Below are 23,182 nucleotides of genomic sequence, written 5' to 3'. Positions count from 1 at the left end.
TAAGCCAAATTAAAAATTTACTTCCAAATTATTTTACAAAAATACTTATTGTGTACATTTGAGAAATATTGAAAATGATTTTTTTCATTTTGAAATTTTCTTCTTTCGAATAAAGACAAAAACTATTAGTTTTTTGTCGGTGTAAACCGCATATTAAAATGAAAATATAAAACATGTGGTGCATACCTTTAGGAGCCTTAGATGAATATTTCTTCCATTGGCTGTGTATATTAAAAAATAGTTTAAAGTGGCTCCTTAAGGTATGCAAATTTTTTATTGCAGAACGTTTTAATGAGAATGTATTAAATCTGAAGAAGTTAAACCAAAATGTTACGAATTGGAACATACGATTAATTTCACTTTTCTACAGATTAAATGACCTGTTCCAATTGAACATAAAGCTCTTGATAAAACAAAAAATTTAAAAATAGTAAAACTAGCAAGCAAACGAATAGCTCAATTTTTATAAGATTTACAGTCTTTTTCTTATTCTTTTAAATAATGTTTTGGGAAATAAGTACCAAAAATATAAAAATAATCGTTTCGTTGATGGGCAGAAGTTTAATATTCCCAAATGCACATTGCTGGTGAATTGTTCTGCATTTAAATTACTATGTTAAAAGTGTATTTCATTACTGGTAAAGAGTCTAAGAGAGCTCAAAGTTTTATCAAAATTTCGTCGTTCCAAAGGTAATTTTTAAAATTTTTTTATTTGAAATTTCCCAAAAGAAAGTTTTTAATACTTAAAATTATAAGCAAGTAGATCATGTATTTCAAATGAAAACAATTTCCAATTTTTACTCTTTATTACTCTTACCCCCATTTTCTCAATAACTGGTTATCGTTTTTCGTAACGATAAACCATCAATTAACATTTTGTTTTGTATGAGAACTGTCAGTTTATCGTCACGATAAAAAATAACCAGAGATTGAGAAAGATTTATAAACAAATACTTTTTAATACAAGTTTTTTGTTCATTGCCTAAAGCTACAAAAGTACCAAATATGCAAAGGTTTAGTCTTTTTCACTCCTTTATGTTAGTTGTAGATGATGAACTTTTGTTGCCACAAACAAATTTATCTTAAACATTTTAGTTATGGAGATATTTTACTTAAAATAAAGTGATCATATTTTTCTTAAATGAATTTCTGTTACCATATAAATTTTATACGTTTTTTGTTTTGTAAACCTTTTGGTAAATTAATTTTTTTTTAATTTCTTTATATAAAACAGTCAAATTTTGGCCCGAATTATCGATCTATACAATTTCCATTTATATTTCCATTATAATATTATAAATTTTAATGACATTTGTTTCTTAAATACTTGTAAAAACTATCCTAAATTCTGCTCACTCACCTGCCCATCAATAAACTGTACATTTCCCAACAACAAAACGGCAGCCAAAACACGAACCACATCCAGAAAAGGTATGCCCAATATACCTAAACAAGTTTTCCAGGCCTGAAAACGAGCCGAATCTTCCTGATCGTTTTGTGAAATGTCACCATGTTGTAAGTAGCGTAAATTCAGGGGTGAATAACCCTCCAAATTCAATTTAACACGTTCTTCTCGACTCAAACCGGCCAACATTTGATAGAAAATATGATAGTTTTTCTCCTTGGGCAAAGGTCTTATAACACGCGTCTGATCCAGAAAATAACAATGGATTTTAGTGCGATATAGAGCACCATCGGTCACCTGGACCTCGATAAATTGGCCAATACGACTGGATTCCGAATTCGTAGAAGTTTTGGCCGAACCTAAGGAACGTAATACTGTAAAAGCGGCAGCTAAATGTTTAAAGGCATCTGTTTCAGGACCACCACCGGCCACAGCAAACAGTTGGCGCAACAACAGCATGGAGCAATGGGTTTTGCCAGCCCCCGAAGTGCCTGACAATATGATGGCCTGTGGATAACCCGTTTCGGCTTGTTGACGTACGGCTTCTTGAACGATTTTGCGCAGCTGAGGAGCCAAGGGAAATGAACGGGTGGATGATAATGTCAGGGGATTGCCCACATTTAGATATGGATTGATGGAGAGTAAAATGGGACCAACATTGGACTGTAAAAAGAACACAATAAGAAAAAACATGTTAAATTAACTAAATATGTAAACATTTATTAAATAAAATATGAAACACACTGTTAAAGACAAATTTCATAGGAAGCTGTTAGGAAAATAACAATTTATACTTAACAACTTCTTAGCATATTTGCATTAAACAGTACATTAGTAACACACCACTACTGTTCATACTTAAACTTGTACTGTTTCTAAAATTAAACAGAATGGATTTTATCATTATACAGTACTTTTAGTGTGGTGACTTGTTATCTCTGATTGGGTGTTGTCTCTGCTAAATTCTATTTATAGCCCTTGGTATTTGTTTATATTTTGTTAACATCTTCCGACCGCGTGTCGTGGCCGAATGCTTAGCGCGTTTGCTTGCTAAACGGAGGGTACCAAGTTCGATCCCACAGGCAACCAAAAACTTATAGTTTGAATTGTTTGTGTGAAGATCTTTCGTATCTTAATGATTAGACAAAAATAATTCTCGTGGTGATGGTCTAATGGGTAATTTACGCCTGAACTTTGAATGTTGAAAATTTGCAATGTTAGTGCTGAGCGAGAATTTTTTATTAGATTTGTTATTAAAAAAATGTATTAAAATGTTGCCATTTAAATATTGCGTTGTATTGATAATAAATTTTGTATATATGGATTTAAATATTTACTAATCAGCAGGGCAAGTCCAAATATGCACAAACATTAAAAAAAAACAGGTAATAGGGTCAACAAAACTGGAAAATATGCACGAGTGTTTAATTATGGTTACCAAGTCCACATTACTCCTGTACATGGCCAGTTCAACCTACTTCTATATAATTCAAAATTTTCACGATCAATACAGGAAATCATAATTGTGATTAAAATAGACTAAGGATTTTTTTAAATCTTCCTATATTGATTTCAAGAAAAAAATTGAATTTGAAATTATAAAATTTGAATTAAAAATTAAAAAATATAATTTTTTACTTTAAAAAATTTAGTTTGATTTGTAATTTGAACCAAAAAACCATTAATTTGAGCGTAAAACTTATTCGATGATTCGGTGTGAATAAAAAACTCAAAACTCATTGATTATAATTTAAGAAATTATAATCAATGATGTACGATCGAATCGTACAGGTGGACATACGATTTCAAAGAATAACCAACCTGTTAGAACTCAAGGTGTCAAAGTCTACCACCCACTGTTGGAACCACAGTCCGCTAGGTTTTGGAAAAACGAAGTTTTTTCGAAATTTGACAATCTGTTCTCCTCCAATAAAAATGGGTTTTTCAATTGGACATTTCGTTTTCTCTACAAAAAAATTTTGAATCATATTTTCGTTAGTTTATTTTTTATATTTTACTGCTTTACTAAATTACATATATCTCAATTGTTTTACCATATAGAAATTCATACTTCAAAACATAGATAAACATTGATATAGGCTTTTATTAAGTGTATATCTTATATTTATGGGCCTCTCCATTTTCCTGTTATAGTCCTTTAAACTTGGGTCTCAAATATACTGATATTCTTTTTTCTAAAAATGTTATATAGCTTGCAGAAAAAAATACCATCGAAGCCCGTCTAATGACTTATACATTATTTAAAGAAACTTTTAAACATTTTTTTTGGAATCGGAGAAACCAATTCTATATATAAAGAGCGCCAAATAATTTTGTCCACCTAGATTTTGATTTGGAACCACAGTACCACCGATGGTTTCAAAATATAACAAATCCTGTTTATCTATCTAAGTTATCTCTTATACCTTAAAAGATATTAAAGTTTAAATATTGCCACAAAATAACTTATGTAATAGTTGTCCAAAAATGTTTCTAAAAATACCATTTTGTATTAAATACAAAATCGGCTGAAAAATATATAACATTTTGCAATCTTTCCATGAGAAATTCCAAATATTGAAAAATTTGACATTTGGCCTTCACGATTTAAGGGTTAACGTTTTCCGATTTTAGTAAAACTTTCAGACTATATTTAAAATTACCTGGAATATAATATTCTGAATAGCTTTTGCTTAAAAATCATAACAGTAAAGAAATTCGGCTCATTCGCCAAAATATGGTCAAAAAAATAGTTTTTCTCGAAAATCTCAAAATTTAAATCGCAGGTTACGGAAAAACTTAGGTGGTATTTTCATAATTTTTTCATATTTTTATTCCTTATTATGTTCTCAATAAATCCCAATGTGTTGATCAAAAAATTTTGAAATTTGTTTAACAAAATTTTTAAAAATTAGAAATTGGAGTTTTGAAACTGCCGTAAAAAAAATAATTTTTTTTTCTTTTAAATCAAATTGCAAAAGTAATTATTTAATACCAAAATTTTTACAAAACTTCAGCGTCCTTGCGGCACCAGTTAACGTTAGCCTATCATCCTAATATTTTACACAACGAGTTTATACAATACATAGAACCAGTCTAGAGGGGGGGGGGGTTGTTGCACGGCCTGTACCTAGAACATTTTTTTCGTCCATACAATCTTGGAGCACTCTAATGTACACGCTAGTACGCATACACAATTTTCTGAAAATAAGCGAATTCACTTAATTGAGAATAAATTCGAAAATAATCCATCGATTTGTATGATCGATATCTCATATTGTTCCTATTACATGTGGCTCTGCCGTTTTCGATTTTTCTTGATTTTTTTAAAACAAAAAAATTGCTATTTTCATGTAAAAAATATATTTTTTGCTTAAATATGTTATTATAACTCCGAAACTACTGTGTCGATTAAAACGCAATATATAAACAGATTAAAGGTTATATAAATTTCAACTTTTCTAAGTTTACTTCAATAATATCGTACTAACCCTTTTTGAGTTATCATAAATTATGTGGAGAAACATATAAAAAAATTCACAATTTTAGAAAAAAAGATTTTAAAAAAATCTATCCGTAGAATTCAAAAATTTTACCATTTTTGTACTTAGGTAACCATGATGCATCAAATCTATATAGTGGTTTGTAATCAAAGTCACAATTTTGAAATGATTATGAAAAATGCTTAAATTTTTACGAAAAAATTGAGCTTAATTGATTTAAAGTGGTTTTAAAGGTGTTTAAAAATTTTTTAATATTTTTACATATTTGAAATTCAATTTTAATAAGGCTTACGTTTATTTATTATAATTACTCTGTAATAATTCAAATTACATAAAATAAAAAGTTCAAATAATTACCAAAAAATCTAGAAATTTGTACATATTTGTTAAGAATTAAAATTAATTAAGAACAATTTTTTTACAGATCAGCATCTTGATTTTCAAATAAAAAAAAAACAGTCAAGCATGTCGGTTCGATTCCAACACAGGGCTTCCAACATGGGTTTTAGCTACATAATCTTGTGAGTATTTTTTTGAAAGCATGATTTTTGTCAAACCGCGAACAAAAATAATTATAATTATTATATAGTGTTTCAGTCAAATAATCTCCAATATTACTTGCTTGCTTACTAGGTAAGTAAAGTTCTCCTAATTTATAATCTAATCTTCCAATTCTCTAAGATTATATTAAAATTTAAGTTGTATATTGTATAGTTTTTTTTTTTTTTAATATTTAAGAAGTAAATTGTTAAATTAAATAAACACTATGAATTTCATTTAAATCGGAAATTACAAAAAATTAGATAAAATTTTCTCTACATTTTGGGATGGATTCTTTCAAGAATTTTTTAATACATTATAGTTTAACGTGCAGCCAAAAAAAGTTGAATGCACGCTGGAATATGAAAAGTATTCCCATTTTCTGCCTTAAAACTAGTAACATTACATGAATCTTTCTTAATGAACAGTTCATTCATTCAATTAGTTACTGCGTGGTAATAAGTAGTTGTGAATTAATAACTGTTTTTTTTAATGAAACGTAAAAGTTTTATGAACAAATACAAAGTTATACACAATATATGCATTTTCAGCAGAGTTCAACAACTAAGGCGAATTTATGCAATATAAGGGGTCTTCCATTAGAGACTTCCGAACTTTGACAGTTGATAGCGACCATATTGTTGAAGATACATCTGTCGAATTGGCTGTCATTTATTCAGTTTGTTTTGCCAAATCTCTATGGATGGATATGGCGTTCAACGCCATGTATTCGTTGAATGAGCCTTGGAGCAGTTGGAAACAAAGTGTCACTGTTTGGTGTGAATTCTGGGTTGGCGTGGTCATTGGTCCATATTTCTTTGCGAATGACATTGACCGTCCACGGAGGTCGATGATTACCAACTTATTTTGGACTGAATTGGGTGATATGGACACCAACGATATGTGGTATCAACAGGACGGCGCTATGTGTCACACAGCTCATGTCACATTGGACAAGTGATTTGAGGGCATGGACATCTCACTTGGAGGTAATGTGAACTGGCTCCTGATATAGTAGATGGTTTAGATTGTATAAAAATGTATTTTAAAGGTATAGTAATGTTTTTTCCATGGTCCATGTTTTTTTTATGGTCTTAATGATGATCTATTCCTTTTAACTCTCGAAAAAATTACCCAAAAAAACCTACAGAAATTTCAAACTTTAGTCTTTTGTTTAATTCTCACAAGGTTCAAGTAAGCATGTGTAAAATAAAACTCAATTTTATCCCAAAAAATACATAAATAACAACGAAACAGAAATGTCCTCTAATTTATCCAAACTAACAATTTAAGGAAATTAAACTAACAAAATCGCCAAAACATGAAGTTGGTGGAGCTAAACTTCATCTAATATTTGTTGTTTAACCAGAGTTTAATGTAACAAACTTTTCAACATTTTGCACAATTATTTGAGATTGAAACAGAAAAACACATGCATCCATGATTCAAATGATTCAAGTTAAATATTGCTGACTGGTTGCGAGTGCTGGATGGAGTGTGTGTCTGCATAAGAAGTGGCTTAATTTTGGTTGGGTTAGTCGGTTGCTTGGTTTGTTGGCTAAAGTATGTAGTTGTAGTTATGATTTGTACGAGGGTGATATGATGATTGTGGTAAACAGTTTGTGTTTACTGTAAAGGTCGTTGCTTTTGCAGCCAATGAACAGTGGGAATCAACATTTTTTGGAAATATATCTGGCATTTCTAAACGGCTGGTATTTGAAGTGGACGTATCCAAGGAGTATTCGAGTTTAATTTATTAAAATGGACCCTACAACTGCTCAATCCAGGTGCGACGCTATGGGGGCGTTCAACATGGAAAATGTTGTTTCTCATCCGATTTCAAAGATTTTTATATTTTTGGAAAGCCGCCGGTAAGGGAAAGAAATGGAACATGGAGATGCAGTGAAAATTATAAGCTTCATATTTGCTGATGTAGTGCTTTTCAACTAAACCTCCCTATGAATGCGTTTGAATTGGAATAATCCTTTGAATGCCAACTAGGAACATTAAGCCACCGGTAAAGGAACAAAGTCCATTAAGGAAAGCCAATTGCATCTGGAAATGAAGTGCAATGGATGTATTTCAACCAAACCCCCATATGAAAGAGTTTGAATTGGAAGAACTGCTCATTCGTAAATTACCAGAATCTGAAATGATCACAGTCAGTCAAGTAGATGTTCAGAAAACTATAAATCAATCTTAGCGTATTAAATTAATTCAATTTGCCATACTATAGTGATACAAAGGACAGGAAATACTTTAACACTACCATCCTATAGCTATAGACCAATAAGCCTTCCAACTTGTTTGTGGAAACTATTTCAGAATGTAGTCCAAAGGATAACTTCATCGTTTTTGAATGTTAAAAACATTACTCAGTGAACCAATTTGATTTTTGTGAGCATCATAGAACTCTCGAGCAAGTAAACCGTTGGAACTTAACCATTTCAACATTTGCAATTTTTAGTTCAGTATAAATGGTGATACATTTACAGGGGACTGGTATCATACCCAGCAGCTAATTTCGCGTTCCGCACCAAGATTGTGTGTTATCACACCTTTGGATTTTTCACTTTGGCGTTGAGTAAAGTCAAATGTCTTTATCGATAAGCCAGCTACTATTCAAGACTTGGAAGCCAACATTACTAGAGTAAATCGTAAGCAGTGCTGGAAAGAGTAATCGAAAATTAATAGCGTAGTCACGGCCAACATTCGAAGGAAACTATCTTTAGAAAGGAAATTTCAGAGATTATTCTTTCGGGTCATAATAAAGATTCCAAATTCCAATTCTATTTTAATTGATTTGTATAAAATAAATAAAAAATAATTAAATGAATAACCTTTTAGCATATAAAGAGCTAGATAATTATCTCAGACGTGGTTGAAAACCTGAAGAATACGATTAAATTAACTCAAAAGTAATCATGATACGTTTACACTTAGGGGATAAAACTGTTCATCAGTCACACTTAACAACCTTAACATCCTTCAGTCTGATCATATCAAATACCTTGGATAGACGTTTTACTTGGCAAATCCATATCGAAATCATCAATCGAAATTAAACCTTGACTGCATAATCACCCTTTATAAAACTGGTTTAAAAACAATTTGGACGTACGGAATCAAGTTATGGAGAAAGCAAAGTGAAACCAGGCAAACTTCGGATGTGGGGCTTATATGGAAGCTATGATAGGTAACTGAGAGACAAAAACCTATGTTTGTTTTTTTAGTTTGTTATTAAAGGGTGTTTTTAATAAAAAAAGTGAATTTTAATCAAACAAATTCTTATAATAGAATGATGCATAGATGCCAATAACATTTGAAAATAATTTCGGGTATATAGCAACCACAACTGGCCTTGACGAAGCGCATTCTGGACGTCCAATTTTGAGCCACTTTTTCGAGCAATGTCACGAATAATACGAACAATGTTGGTTTCCAAGGCATCAATTGTTGTTGGTTTATCATCATAAAATAGTGACGTCTCGTGGCCCCACAGGAAATAATCGAGAGGTGTCAAATCGCACGACCTTAGAGGCCAATTCTCGAAATCAAATTTTGATTTCAGTAAATCGAAACGCTTACGGGTAGCGTATGGCTCGTAGCGCCATCCTATTGAAACCACATCTCTCCCGGAGCAATGTCATCCATATTTTCAGACAAAAAAATCATTGATCATGGTGCCTCACGATCTCCAATGACCGTAACGCGAGCTCCGGCTTCATGTTGGAAGAAATAAGGCCCGATAATGCCACCAGCGTGGAAACAGCACCAAAAGCATTTTTCTGGATATAATGGATCTGTTATGGATCGGTAGAGCGAAATGCAGCAATTTTCTTTACAAACAAACCCGTTAAGCCAAAAATGAGCCTTATCGCTGAACCATTTTTTCCGATAAAACATTGGGTCAGTTTCCAACTGCTCTATTGCCCAATCGGCGAAAGAACGTGGTTTTAATTTCTGCACCAGCTGGATCTTAAAGAGCGTACGGACAGAGCCACAATTCCTGCGACCGACGACGAATCGATAAATTTGGATCCTTCTACACACTTTCATTTACAACGACGATATTGGAATTTTTGCATCATTTATGAATGGTATGAAATCGATCCTTAAATATCACGAAGTCGTCTACAAGTTGCGTGAATCGATTACTGATTTTTATACCTTTCACCTTCGTGAGAAGGGTATATATAAGTTTGTCATTTGTAATTTTTAAATTTTTCATTTCCGACACTATAAAGTATATATATTTTGGATCCGTATAGATAGCGGAGTCGATTAAGCCATGTCCGTCTGTCTGTCTATTGAAATCAATTTTCTGAAGACCCCAGATATCTTCGGGATCCAAATCTTCAATAATTCTGTCAGACATGCTTTCGAAAAGTTTATTTAAAATCAGCAAAATCGGTCCACAAATGGCTGATATATGAGGAAAAAACCAGGACCTCGATTTTTGAGCTATATCTGGATTACTAATAACTTAATATAGACAATATGGATATCTAATGATGGATATTTCAAAGACATTTGCAACGACGTATATAAGACATAGTAAGTTGGACCTACAATGGGTCAAAATCGGAAAAATATTTTTTAACCCGAATTTTTTTTAGCAAAAAAAATAAAAAACAAAAAAAAATTTTTAGAATTTTAAAAAAAAAAAATTCTTTTAGAATTTAAAAAAAAAAAAATTAAATTTAAAAGAAAAATTTAAATAGCAATTTAAAAAAACATTTTTAACAAAAAATTATAAAAAACAACTGGAAAAAAAATTTGTTTACCTAAAAATAATTAAAATTTGTATTTTTAAGTATAATTTGGTGAAGGGTATATAAGATTCGGCACAGCCGAATATAGCTCTCTTACTTGTCAAAGAATATTTAGGATAATTTGGTAGGGTTGTTCAAGCGTCAATCTATTCAAAAGGTCAAAAAGTCAACTCTTTTTTCTATATTATCAATTTTTATACCCTTCACCTTCGTGAGAAGGGTATATATAAGTTTGTCATTCCGTTTGTAATTTCTACATTTTTCATTTCCGACCCTATAAAGTATATATATTCTGGATCCTTATAGATAGCGGAGTCGTCTGTCTGTCTGTTGAAATCAGTTTTCTGAAGACCCCAGATATCTTCGGGATCCAAATCTTCAATAATTCTGTCAGACATGCTTTCGAGAATTTTGCTATTTAAAATCAGCAAAATCGGTCCACAAATGGCTGAGATATGAGGAAAAAACCAAGACAACCTCGATTTTTGACCTATTTTTGACCTATATCTGGATTACTAAGACATTAATATAGACAATATGGATATATAATGATAGATATTTCAAAGACATTTGCAACGACGTATATAAGACCATAGTAAGTTGGACCTACAATGGGTCAAAATCGGGAGAAAAAAATTTTAACCCGAAAAAAAAATTTAAAAAACCAAAAAAAAATTTTTTAAAATAACAATCGAAAATTTTTTTTTCCAAAAAATGAAAAAAACAACTAAAGAAAATTAAATTTTGTTTACCTAAAAATATTAAAAATTTTGAAGTATAATTTGGTGAAGGCTATATAAGATTCGGCACAGCTGAATATATCACTCTCACTTGTTAAAATTGAAACTGCTGTTTTAAGTTCTTCGGTTATTTGGAAACTCTAACTTTAACCAATGCTAGAAGAAGTGTAGAAACAGAAATTTAAAAAAAAATTGCTGATAATGAAGCGTTGTAATATAATATGGTACCTTTTTCTTAGAGATTTACCAAACTTATTGCCCAACTCTCGTACTTCATTAATAACAAAACTCCAAACACGCTTTAAAAAATAAACAAAACAAACAAAAAAACACCACGCAAAAGGCGCCAAAACCTGTTTCCAAACAAAATTCAACGTTTAAAAACTTTAAAAATAACAAAAAGACACAAACGGACTGTGGGACGGACACGTGGAGAGGCCAAGAGACAGACATACGAAAACAAAAACAGCAAATAAATAATGAAAACAACAACGATAAATGCAACAAATACAACAACAACAACAAAAAATAAACGTACAACTCCAACTTTAATGGATTCTGTTTCGGTTTTTTCTTTGAAATTTGTGAATAAAAAAAAACAACAACAATAATAATAATAAACAACAGAATTTAAAGCTGCCTTACTAGGCCTGGCCTGGTACTATTAATGGCATGACTTGACTTCGCCTGAGACTGACTGGTCTGAACGGGCATTGTAAGTCTGTTTTCATGGCTGTTGGTTGGTTGGCTTGTGGCGGCTGCAGCAACAGACTCGTAACAAAATTTATTTTTCAAGTTTTTATTTTTGTGTTCGATTGGATTTCTCAGTGTATAGGTGAGTTTGTTGGTTTGTGGGTCTGACTGTTCCATTGTTTGATCCATCATAGTGTTTTGTTGTTGTTTTCGTCGTTTGTAAACATTGTGCCTTCGGGTTGCTGTTGGTTATTTTTTTTTGTTTTGTTTAGACGGAAAAAAATGAACTGTGCGTGTGGCACATACAAAACACTCTAAAATGCAACACTAAAGCTAAACAAGTTTGATTTTCAGTTTTATTTCTTTATTGTATTTCAGTTGTTTTCGTAGACAAAAAGCTTGACTTTTTTTATAACAGCCCGAGTTTAAAGTGACGATATGTCGATTGGTTTGTCTGATCTGACATTGTCTACATTTGGTTGGAGCTGTGATGTGAAGTTTTTTTTTGTTTGTTAGTCAGTTAATGGCAAATGCTACAGAGTTGACCAACATGGTATTTTTTTTTAACAGATTTAATTAAAATTTCAAAAGAAATTCGAGTACATACTATGAAACATTTGAATTGAAGCAGAGAACTGTGTGTTCGTTCTTAGTGTTTGAAATTTTGAACTTCAATAGATCCACGAAAAATATGGTAACAATAATACGACTATCCCCGAATTATTGATTTGGGTTACCATGTAGGATCATCACTGGTTAGCGTATAATTTGTTTGACTAATTATGTTAAATTGTGCTTGTTTAAGGAGGAACCTATATATATTACAAGAGTAAGTCTAGTAGACGATCCAAAATAGCCATTTTATGACAATACATTTTCTTGTTCCTAAGAGTTAGATAACTGACTAGCTCTCTAACATCCTATTACTTTTTTTTACATTAAACATCCCTAATAGTGATTATAAAGACGGCTCATGGTATTTCATATTTTAAAATATATCGAATTTCCAAGTGGTTTGCATGGTCTGACCGATCACCTTTTATTTATTTAATCTGTCTTATTTTCTTAGGCCTAACAATAAGTATTAAAATCATGGGAGCCTTGAGAGACAAATGGGCCACATCTTAGAGAGGTGGTAGATCGGCTCTACGAAGCCTTGATCGTGTTTGGCTCTGTGCGAGAAGTCTTGCAAGCGGGTTCGGGAAGTTTTGTAATTTTATTATGAATTTTTCGCGGACATTCTTGAACTCATGCTTAACTAAAGGTACGTGTAAGTCCCTATGGATGTTCTCATTTCATATGTACCATGTAGCATGGGGAAGTGATGAGCAATTCATAGCCACTCCTTCTCAACAGACAACCTCAGCCACTGTCTTCACAGACTTGGTGCTCCCTGTTATTCGCAAACGAGGCTATGTCGACCGACCACGGGCGGTATAACCCCTATAGCATGTCTGCGGTTGATTGGACCACTGCGTCCTAAACCCAACGATTATTGAAACCGAAACAAATATAACAAACTGAAGCATGAATCACGAATTGGAACATGGAATGTACGCACACTACGGGAAACATCAAAGTTAGAGCAGCTTAGCAACATATTCCACAAATACAGACTCCTACTTCTTGAAACAGCTGATGCTGAGGCCCGATACTAGTGAATTCTCTGCCCGAACGGTTTAAAATTGCTATTTTCAGGAAAACGAGAGGACCAAAGAAGAGATAGTGGTATTGAACTTCTACTATCAAACGAAGCATATGTATGGAGCTCTGACAGAATGGAAAGCACACACAGACCGTATCATATCGGCCAGATTTTGAACGCGTGAGGAACACAACAGTTATCCAATTCTACGCCCCTACGGACTCTGCGGAGTACGAACAGAAAGAGGAGTTTTACAACAGTCTCTCCCAAGCGCTTAATGATGTCAGAAGAGGCGACATTGTAATCCTTTTTGGTGACTTCAATGCTCAACTGGGCGATAACAACTCTGGCATAGAATCGATTCATTGGATTCTTTACCGAGAACGGCGAACTCCTGTCGGGCCTCTGTCTCAATCACAGTCTTGTTATTGGTGGCACTTTCTGCGGTTTAATAAGGAGACGTGGGTATCACCCGATCAGGTAACTGAAAATCAAATTGACCACATCGCCATCATCATAAAATTAAGTGGATCTCTGCTGGATGTGCGTATTAGACGTGGTGCCGATATACCGAGTGATCACCACCTCTTAATAGCCACCATACGCCCTAAAGTTGCTGCCATAAAGAATGATAAAAAAGGGTTTCCAAAAGAAATTTAACACCTACAGACTAGAAGACGTTTTACCAATGCCGTCAGGAACTCCTATCAAGAAGAACAAAACAGTAAGGGGATCACAATCCACCAGGATTCACACGAATGTTCAATGATAAGATGGAGCTTATCCAAACGGCAGTTTTGTATAAAGTTATGCACCTCCTCCTGAGATAAGCCTCAATGATTCGTCACATATTCAGTACTATCAGGAAGGGCAGAATGATCCATATGTAATTGGTGTGCTTGAAAGAGTCTTGAGTAGAAGGTTAAGGAGTGCAAGAATGCTTGTGATATCGGAAAGTCAGGCTTTGCTCATGTTCTTATTGTAGCATGTAAAAAAATCGAGAGTTATGAAGGACTGTATTACATCGCTGAACGAACTAGGGAGGCATAATGAATTCTCAGTGTACTGGATGATGCGTTTTGCCACCTGTCTTGGGAAAAATCCCCATTATCACTAGGATACTTAAGGATTGCTTATTGTTGTTGCATTCTACAGAGTCATGTAGAACAAAGTTTCTGGGTGGTGCCATACTGGATCCAGGGAATATTATTAACCTTTCACCCAACAGGATTTTAGACGTCATTCCCGCACTTGGCTTGCTATGTTGAACTGCACAGCTGCACAAAAAATACTTTCGGAACGTGGTGTTTGGAATCTTTTTAATCGTATATATACAATGTATGTTGAACCAGGGCAAGGCATTAAAATAATGGTATTTCCAAGATCTATTAATTAAGTCTATGAAAATATTTTTATTTTAAAGACCCGAAATATCCTAATGATTGAAAAAATTATTCTAACCCCAGTAACACGAAGTCTGGTTATATTTTAACTAATAGTTATACTGACAGTTTTCGTACAAAAAATAATTTTAACCGACAGTATAACTATTAGTTAACACCTAACCAGGTTTCGTGTTAATGGGGGTACAAGTATAAAATGTTTTTCCAAAATATAATTTAAATTCAATTATTTGTCGCAGACCCGCATTTGAATATCTATTCTGGATCCTCATAAGATTCTCGGACGAGCTAGCTATGTCCGACCGTCTGTAGACACGATAGGGCACAGGCATTTATTAAATTAAACTAAATGGATCAGTTTTCATAGCGCTATCTGGAGAGTACTTACTCTCCCGTGGTATTCGCTGGAATTTAAATGAATACCTTAACGATATAGATTATGCGGATGATTTGTGCTTAATGGCCCATCGTTTCTCCGATATCGAAGACAAACTGAAGAAACTGGCAGCTAACGCAACAGCAGTGGGCTTGAAAATTAATATCGGGAAGCCCAAAATAATGCGTATCGGTTCAACGAACTCATCTCCCCTCACATTGTATAATGAGACAATCGGAGATGTCAAAACATTGTGTTACTTTGGAAGTATTCTAAGCAAAGATGGGGGTTCTGAAGACGATATAAACAACCGGATAAATAAGGCGAGAGTAGCATTAAATAGCTTATACAAGGTCTGGCGTTCTAGCCATACATCTACATAGACAGAAATACGCTGCAGAGTCATATCAATTCTTCTATACGGCTGCACTACCTGGGTTACAACACAACGTCATATAGCCAGACTACAAACATTCATCAATCGTTGCCTCCTTCAAATAAACGGAATATTCTGGACCAATTGGGTGACAAACGATCAAATGGATTGGCCACATACTCCGAAGACCAATATATGACATCGCAAGAAATGCCCTGGAATGGAATCCCCAAGGCCATCGACGACCCGGTCGCCCACGAAACACCTGGCAGCGGACAACACTCAAAGAATGTCAAAAGGAAAATAAATCTTGGAACCAAATCAAAGCACTTGCAGCTGATCGTGTAAATTGGAGTGAATTTGTTGGTGCCCTATATATTACTATAAGAACTTTCTATTAATTATACTACAAATTTTGAATAAAGGCTTTAATATAAATGGATCAGTTCACGAAAAAAGTGGACATTGCTGCATTTGCTTCTATAATCCTCTTTTAAGGTGCCCACAGTTTGCCACCTCCGATCCCACAATGTTTTTTTTTGTTCTCAAAGTGTGCAGCATAAACAAGGCATTGGAAAATACGCCAACGAAAAAAAACAAAATAAAATCTTTTGAAAAAAAAAAACAACCAACTACCAATTACCATTTTGGTCATAAAATAATAAATAATAAATGTATTTACGAGTGACTGAGTTAAAGCGAAAGACTGTGAGAGAGTGTGTGTCTATCACGAAGTAGATTTCAGATTATGATCTGGCAATAATTGTTAGTGATTAGAGCCAAATATAAACATTAAACGAAACAACAGCAACAAAAAAAAAACCTCTCTAATTGCAACAAAATGACTGCTGATGAACAGATTTAACCAATTATGGCCAATAATATCGGTTGCCAGTTGTTACTTGGTTTATATAACTAAACAAATCTATCTATAAGTTTACTTACAAAATAGCAGTTCTCATTAAATCTCGCCTGCAGAGTTCGCATTACAGCATCTTCAGTCAGTGGTCCCGATAGATGTATTAGATCTTCCAATTCGTAGGGTTGTTTGTGTTGCGAGTTGCCATTGGTTGAGTGATTCAATTGATTTGCATACTGATTCGAACGATTGACATTGTGTATGCTGCCAACAATGTTGGAATTGGTGAAACCCATGGGGAGAGTATTGATGCCATGACATGGATTCAAGTGCTTTTGTATGGGTATGAAGGGCAATTGGTTGGGCTGATGTTGATATTGATGTTGCTGGTGTTGATGCTGTTGTGTCTGTTGATGATACGATGGCTGGTGGTGGTGATGATGGTGTTGTTGTTGTTGTTGCTGCTGCTGTTGTTGTTGGTGGTGTAGATGTGATGAATGTGTCGATGATCGCATAGGTAGAGTGTTCGAGGAGTGTGTCATCGATGTCGGTGGTGGTATGACAGGCATTACAATTGAACCCATAAAATGATGGGCGGCTGAAGAAACTGTTGGGAAGATTGAGAGAAAAATTATAAGATTGTGTGTAGAATTGGAAAATGTAAGAAACATATTTGGGAAATTATGAATTAATAAAATATAGATGGGAGCGAATACAATACATTTGACCTTTATAATTTATCATTTTCTCTAGATGATGAGTCATCACTGGAGAATCTCACAAACGAAATATTTTTTGATAGTTTGGAATAATATAATAAATAAGAGAGAGAAATATTAAATATCTGTGGTTTGTTGGATTTTCAATGTATTTTTTTTATTTAAATACTATAATACAAATAAAACTACAAGGACTGCAAAGTAAGGATGCATTAGAGTTGAATTTATTGGAGGAAGTTATAATTTTTGCACAAAATCCTTAAGTAATCGCATTGCCGATCTGAATATTTCATTTTCTTCTCCAGTTGACCTATTCTTAAATACGTCTTATATAAATGACTTAATGACACTTTCATATATTTGGTCAGATTTCAACAAGACAAAATCAGCATATTGTCAAACGTGTTAAAAAATATTTAGATATTTCTAAACAAAAATTGATGATATATTATAGAGTCACATTTACAAGATCCTTGTCTCCATAATAATTTGACTTCCTAACTTTTCAGTCCAATCAAATGCATGGATATCAATTTATTCCAAAATATAAAAGTAAATTAAATAATAGCATTGGAATCCTTCAGCAAATCGTTTCAGAGACTGACTATTAAAACTTGATTTTAAAATTTTTTAAATTCTTCTCTCTATAATTTTTGGAGACAGGGAAGTTGGTGAATCGTTCATGGTTTAAAGTAGTATTGATCTTAGTACCAAACCTTATGATCAAACATAAAAAACTTTGTTTGAATGTTGGTTGAAGGATGAACAATATTAATATCTCTACATCAAAATTGGCTCAGAATCCTTCTGACTCCTGCGTCCCTGTTAAGTTGTCTTCAAATATGGGTTTAAATTTGTTCGGGTGATTTTGCAAAAGATAAATTCAGTTCCAAGGCGTGAATGTGGTCCAGATTATTCAGCATCACTCCAAAGACGTTAATTAATGAACCCTTTCATGTAGCTAGTAAGGTTAAGTAGACATATAAAACTCACGAAGGTGAAGTAGTTTTTCTAATTATAACTTGTGTGACTTAACGATGGCAGAGCTAAAACGATGAGAGTTACCAATCCTTATAATATCATCATCGCATCTATCGAGGAGGACAACAACAGACACATCTTTAATACTTTCAAAAGAAAAAGTATTAAAGGAATCATGGAAGCGGTTTGAAAGTGCTATGAAATGAACTCCCTACGAAAGTAATATCAATTCGAAAAGAAAATCATTCGAGTTTCTATCGAATCGAATTACACAATAACCCCCTTGGATATGGAATGATGATGTCCATGTCAGGCTACAACATGCATCGATTTTATTGAAAACACTGGTTGATATCCTTGTCAGAATATCCTCACTCCGGATAATTTGGCAATGCCACAACACATATAGTTCGAAGGATTTGTACTCCACTTTTGAGAAACTTTGTAGTGAATAAAAACCTTTTTAGTCTCTATGGAATGGGTGCCAAGATAGTTGAGCTATCTCTTAGTCGCCTCTAATAATCACAGAGCTAGGCGGACTTAATCATGTATTGGGCATGGCAATCCTTATTCTAAGTATGCAAGATAGTGGAGTCGGGTTAGAATGAGCACTTGATAATATGAACTACTGGATAGTATGAACACACAAATTTTTACATTGGAGACCCTAAAGAGTGAACATCGCCTACCTCTATAGAGTGAACTTCATTTTTTTTTGCCAAAAAATTTCAAATCAAAAGTTTTTCTTTATTATTTTTTTCTACAGACAGTTTTGACTCTCATTAGTATTTTTTGTTCTCATTAGTTTCATTATTTGTTTACACACATTTTGTATACAACACCGTTATTTTTGTTTTGGTTTTTCTGAGATTTTTGCCTTTTTTTTGACTCTACTATTTGTATTGCTATATAAACCAAAAAAAATTCTTTCTATAAAAGTTTAGCAAGAAATAAATAAAGATAAGGACAATGGAGTGGGAGTTACAGTTCTAGCAAATAAATTTGGTGTAGCAAAGTCCACAATATGTGGCATTACAAAGTGAAATTCTATGCCACAATAAAAGTGCTATAAATAGAAAAACTTTGCGAAAAGCGGAAAAAAATATTCCATAATTGACTTTTAAAGCAGCGATATAAAAAATTGCCTGTCAGTGGAGATATGCTTAAGGCAAAATCAAAAAAAAATACACAAGCAGTTACACGATCAGGAGGTTTCAATTCAAGCGCAGGCAGGCTTCAAGGGTATAAAGCAGCAACTCAAGCTGTTAACATTTTTTAAAATGCCATTGACTGGGCTGAGAACAATACTAAAGATTATGAAAATATCTTAGTTTTGTACTTAGTTGATTTAGCAGTACAAAAAGCCAAAAGTACATGTACAAAACATGCAGCCATTAATGATTTATTTGTTCCTTTATAAAAATATAATAAAATGTACATTTTTGATATAAAATTTTATGAATTTTTTATAATTTTTTCAGTCTCGATAAAGTGAATTTATTGGATAAAATGAACAGGCATTGCATTAATTAGTTCACTCTATCCCGACTCCACTATAGTTTATTCAACGTACATTGTTAGGATCTTTTGAATAAGAATAACGACAGGAGATGACTGTGCTCTGTCCTATAGTGACAGTTCAAAGATGGATATGAGCGCATGGTCGGAAATTTTCGATAGTACTTCGTTTCATTCAGTTCAGATGGACGAAAGGCTATTTGGCGGAACTTCGATATATAAGGAGAGGATAATACTAATAACTAATGTCAATAAAATTCTTATTATAGATGCGAACGGGAATTGCTTAAGAGTTCAAAACGGAAAGAATAGGTACAATATCAAAGAAATTACTTTATTGGATTTGTCGCAAAGATGTCTTTAAGATACAGTTTGGGTTTTAGTATATATTAGGTGTTGAAATTAGGATTCTTATTGTATATATCTCCACTAGAACGTAGTAGCTCTAAAAATTCAGCTTAAGATCCAGGAAGGATTTTTATGACATATTTGTGATAAATTAAAACATGAAATTTTCTTGATTTGATTTGAAAAAGTTAGGAAATCTTAATGAATTAGATGTAATTTTAAACTAACCGATATACACTGATGGACAAAATTCACCGCCATTTCCTCTTTAGGATGTGTAAAGGATCGCCACGGTACGTATTTGTAAATTATGTTAAGTTAAAATGACTTGTTTTAACTGAAGTATAATTAAATTGAATTATTGTTTTTGTTGAAAAAATTAAATTTTGTGTTTCAATTATATTTATAACGTGGTAGTCCTTTAAACATTCTGAATGGAAATGGCGGTAACTTTCGTCCATCAGTGTAGGTCTCTATGGACTAAATATTTAAACATGTTTGAAATAGAATATAAATAAAATCAGGTAAAGAAAAATACTTTTATTTAGAGGGCATAAATAGGTAGATGCGAGAATGAGATTATAGAGAAGTAATACAATAAAGCAAAATTTTGTAAACGTAATCGGAATGGACCGGGAAATAAATAAAACATTTTTTTAAAATTAAACATAATTTTATAATTTATAACAACATATAACATAATCGAAAATAATAACAGCCAAATACAACAATTTTATTCATGAAAAATATTTTTATTTTTGGATTATAAACAGAGTTTCAAGACACAACAGCAATAAAAACAAGCAAATGGAAACAACATTTTTAGTAAAGATAAAATAACATGTTTTTTTAATACAAATCAGATGAAAACCAAAAACCCAAATTAGTTATTTAACATTACAATTAAAAAATAAAAAGCAATTTACCTTTTTCATTGATCTGATGGGGCAGTGGATGTGGTATGGATGTATTTCGTGATGAAACAATACCCGATGTGGTTGTCGAATTATGTGGCAAGGTATGACTAAACAAATGATGTGAATTCTACAAAAATAAAAACAAAAAAAAAAACAACAACAAAAGAAAAGAACAAGAATTAGTAACTACAAATAAACTACAATACAATAATGTGATTAAAACCAATTAAGAAAATCAACTGGCTACTCTAATACATTAGGATATTCACTAAGTCCAGTGCTTCAGAGTATTTTTAGTATTTAGATAACCAACGAGATTTTATATGAATTACAAGATTTTGACAAAATTTTAATACAAATAATATTCTTAGTATTTACTGTTGTTAGAATACTGGAGTTAGTGAATACTAGAGCTGTAAGTGGATGATTCATGTTTGATTTTTAATTCACCATGAATTACCAAAATGGAAATGCATTAATTTTGACCAAAATATGAATTGAATTGAAATTTGAATGAAGAATTTTTGAATGCATTCGATTCATGCAAAATAGATTTTTAATTCAATGGACAGATTTTTGTAAAAAAAAAATGTTTAAGTAAAATAAACTACGAATTTTGTCAGACGTTTGACCACACAATTAATGATAACTTAAAAACGGTTAGTCCGATTATTTAACTAAACTTAGAAAAATTGAATTTTACATAATCTTTAATCCGTTTATATATTGGGGTTTAATCGGATCAGAAGTTTCGGAGTTATAATAACAAATTGAAACAAAAAATATATTTTTCACATGAAAATAGCTAATTTTTTTGTTTGAAAAAAATCATAAAAAATCGATAATGGCTGAAATTGTTGAGATTTATTGCTTTATCGCAAAGCCACATGTAATAGAAACAAAATGAAATATTCATCATAAAAAGTGGTGGATTGTTTTTGATTTTATTCATAATTCAGTGAATTCACTCACTTTCACAAAATTTTAGTTTTGTGTTTGATATACATAAAATTGAGTAGTTAATGTTCTCCTTACGATTGATTGAACTTTGAAAACATTTTCCCCATGCTATGTAGAAATTTTCATATATACATTGCGTTTCAATCGGCTCAGTAGTTTAGGAGTTATAATAACAAATTGAAGCAAAAAAAATATTTTTTACGTGAAAATATCAAATTTTTTTGTTTTCAAAAAATCATGAAAAATCGAAAACGACAGAAATTGTTCAGATTTATTCCTTTATCGCAAAGCCACATGTAATAGGAACAAAATGAGATATTGCTTATAAATATTAATAGATTATTTTCGAATTTATTCACAATTAAGTGAATTCGCTCATTTTCAAAAAATTTCAGTTTTTTGTTTGATATAAATAAAATTGAGTGGTAAATGTTCTTCTTTCGATTGATTGAATTTTGAAAACATTTCCCCCATGCTATGTAAAAATTTTCACATATACATTGCGTTTTAATCGGCTCAGTAGTTTCGGAGTTATAAGAACAAATTGAAGCAAAAAATATATTTTTTACGTGAAAATACAAAATTTTTGTGTTTTAAAAAAATCATGAAAAATCGAAAACGGCAGAAATTCTTCAGACTTATTGCTTTATCGCAAAGCCACATGTAATAGGAACAAAATGAGATATTGCTCATAAATATCGATAAATTCTTTTCGAATTTATTCTCAATTAAATGAATTCGCTCGTGAAACTAGCAAATTTTTTGAAAATGAGCGAATTCACTTAATTGTGAATTATTTCGAAAATAATCAATAGATTTTCATAATCTATATCTCATTTTGTTCCTATTACATGTGGCTTTGCGATAAAGTAATAAATCTGAATCATTTCTTCCGTTTATGATTTTTCATGATTTTTTTAAAACAAAAAATTGCAATTTTTACGTAAAAAATATATTTTATGCTTCAATTTGTTGTTATAACTCCGAAACTACTGAGCCGATTAAAATGCAATATATGTGTGAAAATTTGTACATAGTAAAATGTTTCCAAAATTCAATGAGTGCGAAAATGAGTGAATTCACTTAATTGTGAATAAATTCGAAAAGAATCCATAAATTTTTACGATCAATATCTCATTTTATTTTTATTATATGTAGCTTTGTGATAAAGCAATAAATCTTAGCAATTTTTAAAGTTTTTATTTTTTCATAATTTTTTTGAAACAAAAAAATTTTTTATTTTCACGTTAAAAATATATTTTTTGCTTCAATTTGTTATTATAACTCCGAAACTACTGAGCCGATTGAAACGCAATATATAAACGGACTAAAGTTTATGTAAATTTAATTTTTTTTAATTTTATTTTTATAATATCGGACTTACCGTTTTTGAGTTATCATTAATTATGTGGAGAAACGTCTAA

At 32.1% G+C, this 23,182-nt stretch overlaps 1 protein-coding gene across 1 annotated transcript in view; it reads right to left on the bottom strand.

The window, feature by feature from the left end:
* LOC135951983 (myosin-G heavy chain-like) overlaps positions 1-23,182 on the bottom strand; it is a 64,411-nt gene that overhangs the window by 12,611 nt on the left and 28,618 nt on the right. The window contains exons 3-5 of the mRNA XM_065501749.1: positions 20,808-20,925; positions 16,402-16,922; positions 1,361-2,068 (exon numbers count right to left, since the gene is read on the bottom strand). Coding sequence (XP_065357821.1) covers positions 1,361-2,068; positions 16,402-16,922; positions 20,808-20,925 — 1,347 coding nt within the window. The remainder of the gene's footprint in view (positions 1-1,360; positions 2,069-16,401; positions 16,923-20,807; positions 20,926-23,182) is intronic.

This window comes from Calliphora vicina, chromosome 2 (assembly GCF_958450345.1).
Source record: "Calliphora vicina chromosome 2, idCalVici1.1, whole genome shotgun sequence".
NCBI lineage: Eukaryota > Metazoa > Arthropoda > Insecta > Diptera > Calliphoridae > Calliphora > Calliphora vicina.
This window is presented reverse-complemented; position numbering and strand designations above follow the sequence as displayed.